The 5,449-nt window shown below is 61.1% G+C and overlaps 1 protein-coding gene across 1 annotated transcript; it reads left to right on the top strand.

Annotated features, from left to right (window-relative positions):
* Positions 1 to 17: 17 nt before the first annotated feature.
* On the top strand, positions 18 to 5,128 carry Noc4l (nucleolar complex associated 4 homolog). The gene is made up of 15 exons (XM_015505624.2): positions 18 to 443; positions 551 to 671; positions 1,164 to 1,270; positions 1,840 to 1,947; positions 2,187 to 2,336; positions 2,432 to 2,531; positions 2,643 to 2,677; positions 3,106 to 3,156; positions 3,234 to 3,345; positions 3,578 to 3,638; positions 3,827 to 3,937; positions 4,064 to 4,224; positions 4,329 to 4,411; positions 4,694 to 4,807; positions 4,957 to 5,128. The coding sequence occupies exons 1-15, from the start codon at positions 18 to 20 to the stop codon at positions 5,074 to 5,076; spliced, it is 1,860 nt and encodes a 619-aa protein (XP_015361110.1). The 3' UTR covers positions 5,077 to 5,128.
* The last annotated feature ends 321 nt before the right edge of the window (positions 5,129 to 5,449 follow it).

Below are 5,449 nucleotides of genomic sequence, written 5' to 3'. Positions count from 1 at the left end.
ACCGTGCGTCCGCCTGGATGGGCGCGGGCTCCCGCTGTTGGCCTGCTGCCGCTCGCGGGGCCCCGGCACGCAGACGCTCGAGCAGGCACGCGGGCCCGGCCGCCCGCCCCGACCTCCGCCGCCCAGGCCTCCGCCGTCCCGGGGCCCGGGTACCGCGCTACGTGGAACAGCGCCATCGCCCCAGCCACCTCTTCCTGGCGCGCGGCGGTGACGTCACGAGGGCGCCGCGGGCGCGCCGGCGGGACGTCACGGGCGCGTCGGGTGTCGTCACCAACGCGCCGGCGCCGGCCCTGTTCCCCGCGCGGCCGGTAAAGCATGGACATGGAAGGGAGGCTGAGCGCGGCGGCCTGCGATCCCGCCGCGCGCTAGGCCGCCTGGTGCAGGCGGTGCTGTCCAGCCGCGGCGAAGCCAACGCCGTGTTCGACATCCTGGCCGCACTGCAGGTGGCGGGCGCTGTGGGGCGGCGGAGGGCCGGGCCGGGGTGGCGGAAGCCGGGGCGGCCGAGGGCCAGCGGCGCGGCTCACCCGGGCGCGGCCCACCTCCCCCGCAGTCCGAGGACCAGGAGGAGGTCCAGGAAGCAGTCCGCGCGTGCAGCCGACTTTTTGGGGCTTTGCTGGAGCGGGGTGAGCTGTACGTGGGCCAGCTGCCCTCTGAGGACACGGTCATGGCAGGTGAGCGACCAGGCCTCGGCTCCAGCATGGATCGGAGGGAGGCCTCGTCACGTGGGATGAGACCCCCCAGCCTGTCACAGGGCGTGCACTTTTCGCGGAGGAGGCCCCGGCCAGCTTGAGGATTCTCTTGGTGGTTGCTCGGGTAGAAAGATGCCCCTGGCGATGTCTGACTGGACGCGGCTAAGGAGTGACGTCCATACCCGGCTGTGTAGTTCGATGCCAGCCATCAGTTGCAATTGGGGCTGAGTCCCAATATTTGGGGCAGCCACGTTTTGGCGCCAAGTGAGGGGAAGAGATAGTGCCATGCCCCTGGGATCCTGGTTGGGGCAGTGCAAGAGGTGACCTTCTTCCCCCCTTTGCAGAAACCAGAGAATGGCTGGTCCTTGCTTGGGTCTGGGGGCCCTAGTGGCTGTTTTCACCAGTAGTGATAGAGGGCATGGGAGGGTGGGGCTGTGCCAGGGCTGCAGTATGACACCCTAACCTTCCCTGCAGGGTCCCAGGGAGCCATGCGCAAGTACAAGGTGTGGATGAGACACCGATATTGCAGCTGCTGCAATAGCCTGGGGGAGCTCTTGGCCCACCCTGCCTTCCAGGTCAAGGTGAGGCTCTGTCTCAGGGTTTGCTTTCTCTGTCTGTTTCCTGCACTCGACCCAGCCTTCTAGGCTCTCCGTCCATAAAGCAAGGGTCCTGGGCTGTGGATGTGGAGTTCTCTTTCCAGGCTGTCTCAGTGAGGTTGCTTTCTAACCAGATGCAGTTCTGCTGTTCCTGTCCCCTCACATGTGCCTGTTTCATAGTGTTTGGCCCCAAGGGTGCTGAGTGTGTAGTTCTGGTTTTAGAGCTGGGCCCTGTTCTGCATCTGGCCTCTTACTCTTGAGTTTCCGCTTAGGTTGTGAGGTTTACTGTGGCACCCTCCTTACCAGATGCCAGGATGCGGACCTGGCCTGTGTGTGCCCCCCGGCCCAGACCTTGCCAGGAACTCTGTACCTACTTATCTTAATGAAGTCATATCACCTGCCTTGTGGGTGGGTGTGGAGGTCCAGAACCATGGCTGGCAATGAGCAGAGCAAGACCAGGCGGGGTCACCTTTCCCTTATACCTCCTGGCAGCCCTAGGCCTGGCTGTGAGGGGCTCAGGGGCTGGTGTAAGCTCTGCCTCCCATGCTTTCCAGGAGCTGGCCCTTGGGACACTTATGAAGTTTGTACAGCTGGAAGGAACACACCCCCTGGAGCAGCCCAAGTGGGAAGGCCATTACCTGTTCCCCCGCACACTTTTCAGGGTGAGTAGCTGATGGGTCCAGGGGCCCCCAGGAGTGGGCTACCTGAGCAGGTGGCTGTGGGATGGGAGGTGTGATATTCCTGCCTCATTCTACATTGTGGGGTTAGTGAGACTCCTGAGTGTCCCTTGGCTATGGAGAGGAGTCTGGTGTGGCATGGGGCTTGGTGAGGCTGAAGTATCCTGTCTGGTGGTACTGGGACTGGGTGGGGACAGAGGCGTCACCCTGCCCGTTTCCCCCAGGCAGTGGTGAGAGGCCTGGTCTCACCTGCAGAGGACCACAGCCTGCTCCTCTCCCAGTTCCGGGAGTACCTGGAGTTTGACGACATTCGCTACCATACAATGCAGGCTGCCTCAGATGCCGTGGCTCAGGTCACCAACCAGCAGCCTGAGGTGAGTGGCTGGGTCTGATTTGCCTGTGTCCTGGTGCCTCCTGGGGTTGGGGCAGGGAGGATGTGGTACCTGATGCTCAGGCCAGATCTCTGCAGCCGTCCGTCATCTTCTGGAACAATGCTTTTACTCTGCTGAGCGCCGTGAGCCTGCCTCGCCAGGAGCATGATCTCTCCAGCTTCTACGTGAAGCATGCAGGTGAGTGTCCAAGGCAGCAGGAGCACCAGGGCACAGACCCTGGTGGGAGGGCCAGCAGAGCAGGGCCTTTTGCCTGCGTGCTGAATGGTCTGGGCCTTGTCCTTTTTGCAGAGCTGTCAGACAAGTGGAAGGTCACTCATTTGAGGGTAAGATATTTTGGTGGTGTGGACAGTCTTCCCTGATAGTACTTCCTGGCTATAGGCAGTGCATGCTTGTGCCTCACACTGTCCCCTGAGCCATCTCCGCCTGTCACCTTATGGCTGGCTTTAGCCCTCAAGTCTTTCTTTTCTTCACACTGTGAGGAACATGCTTATCTTTCTTGTGCTGACATTTTCTCCCCAGCATATTTGAGCCCTAGTGCTACAAAACCCATTCTGAGGTTCTCAAGTTCAAGGATTTGGGAGGTTCCCAACTGAATGTGGGTGGGAAGTGGGCAGGGGGCTGGCTGCAGCCTGGGGTGCAGGCAAGAAGGCAGAGGGCTGGCTACAGGCTGGGGGGCAGGAAGAGGGCAGAGGGCTGGCTACAGGCTGGGGGGCAGGTGGCGGGGTACGTGTGCAGCCTGGTCCCGTTGCAGGAGCACAGGAGAGCATTCCAGGCCATGTGGCTCAGCTTCCTTAAGCACAAGGTAGGGCCTGGTGGGATGGGGTGCCCTCATTGTGATGGGGGTGGGCTGGCTGCACCTGACCTGCATTGCTGCCCCAGCTGCCCCTCAGCCTCTACAAGAAGGTGCTCCTGGTGATGCACGACTCCATCCTCCCCCACCTGGCCCAGCCTACCCTCATGATCGACTTCCTCACCAGTGCCTGTGATGTGGGTGAGTGGCCCTGCTTAGCAGTGGGGTCTGAATTTGGGGTGTGCTGGTCATGAAAGTCCAGTCACTCCTGGCTCGTCCTTTCATGTGGCCTCAGGCAGTGGCCAGCAGTTGGGTAGCCTCTAGCTGTGCAGCTGCTGGGTTCCTGCTGCAAGCCAGGACAGTGGGGGTGGGCAGCTGCCTGGGAGCAGCACCCCCTAAATGGGTGAGAGTTTCACCTCTCTGTCTTTTGCAGGGGGTGCCATCAGCCTTTTGGCCTTGAATGGACTTTTTATCCTGATTCACAAGCACAATTTGTAAGTAGCAGTCTGGGGGATTAGACCTTCCCCTTGCTTTCAGGCTTGATGTACCTCTTTGCTGACATGTCTCTTCTTGAGGGTCAGGATAGTGGAGGGAGCCTCCAGGACCTGCCCAGGGATGGAGGGGCTGAAACCATGATTCCCTGGGGATCTAGCTCACTCCTGTGTGGTCCTGTGTCCCCCAGGGAATACCCCGACTTCTACCGGAAGCTCTACGGCCTCCTGGACCCGTCTGTCTTCCATGTCAAGTACCGAGCCCGCTTCTTCCACTTGGCTGACCTCTTCCTGTCATCCTCGTGAGTGTCCAGAAGCACTGGCCTGGCCTCAGAGCAGCCTGGCCCTATGTAGCTCTGGTGCTGCCGCCTGGGGCAGGGAGGGGCAGGTGGCTGGCCCTGGTGGCTCATGCCCCACTCCCCACCCAGCCATCTCCCTGCATACCTGGTGGCTGCCTTCGCCAAGCGCCTAGCCCGCCTGGCCCTGACGGCACCCCCAGAGGCCCTGCTCATGGTCCTGCCCTTCATCTGCAACCTGCTGCGCAGGCACCCTGCCTGCCGTGTGCTGGTGCACCGCCCGCAAAGCCCTGGTGAGTCAGGTTAGAGCGGCCTCAGGGATGTCAGGGAGGACCCTTTCCTGTGCCCACTGCCCCAGAGAGCCCAGACAGCCTCAAATCCTGGATCTTATTCCTAGAGATGGACAGTGATCCCTATGACCCTGAGGAGGAGGACCCGGCCAAGAGCCGAGCCCTGGAGAGCTGCCTCTGGGAGCTGCAGGTGGGTGCCTGGACCTTGGAGGACACTGTGTGGCCTTGTGCCCCGTCACCTGGGTTGCTTGGGGAGCCTGTTCCCTCAGGCTGCTGCTCTGTCCCTGATGAGAGCTGCACTGTGACAGCCTTGGGTCCTCCCTTGCTCAGGGCTCTGCAGGCCTGAGCGTTCAACACTCCTACCCATGTGGGGCTGGCCCCACAAAGGCCCTGGATGGGGAGCACACATGTGGGGTGCGTGGCAGGGGTTGCTGAAGCTGTGGTGTCAGTGACAGCCACGTGCCCTTCCTAGACTCTCCAGCAGCACTACCACCCTGAGGTGTCCAGAGCCGCCAGCGTCATCAATCAGGTGCTGTCTGTCGCAGAGGTCAGCATTGCGCCCCTCCTGGAGCTCTCTGCCTACGAGGTGAGGAGGATTGTGGGACCCCCAAGTACGAGCCCTGCGCTGGTGTCTGTTCTTATAGGGCTTTGAGCAGGACCTGACGAAGCCAGAGTAGGAGTGGGGGGCCCAGGGACCACCGAGCATGAGCCCAGGCCTACTTTCTGTCCTTACAGGTCTTTGAGCAGGACCTCAAGAGGAAGGGGCCCGAGCCAGTGCCCCTGGAATTCATCTCAGCTCAAGGCCTGCTGGGCCGGCGGGACGACCTCTGTGCCCAATTCTTCACACTTAGCTGACCCTGGCTGCCATCTGCTCCCACGCCAATAAATAATTTTGTAGGAGAGAATATCTAGGCAGAGTAGGCCCTGCCAGGTGGGAGGGGGCAGCCTGGTGGGGGTGCCGAGGGGCCTCCAGGCAGCTGGTAGTACGGGTGTGCTGTGTACACCCCACAGGTGCCACAGGGCAGGTGCCTCTGCCTCCCACTGCATAAGACCAGGCAGGGCCAGCAGTTTCTTTGTGGCCTGGTGAGTCATGACAGGAGGATCATGTGTACATATTTGCGGTCAGTGTTCCTCTTCGCATTCAGAGGATGCTGGGGTGTTCTGTTGTCTTTGTTTTTGTTTTTTGGTCTTGAGGATTGAATCCAGGGGTTCACTCTCACTGAGCCAC

Source organism: Marmota marmota, unplaced genomic scaffold (assembly GCF_001458135.2).
Source record: "Marmota marmota marmota unplaced genomic scaffold, marMar, whole genome shotgun sequence".
Classification (NCBI taxonomy): domain Eukaryota; kingdom Metazoa; phylum Chordata; class Mammalia; order Rodentia; family Sciuridae; genus Marmota; species Marmota marmota.
This window is presented reverse-complemented; position numbering and strand designations above follow the sequence as displayed.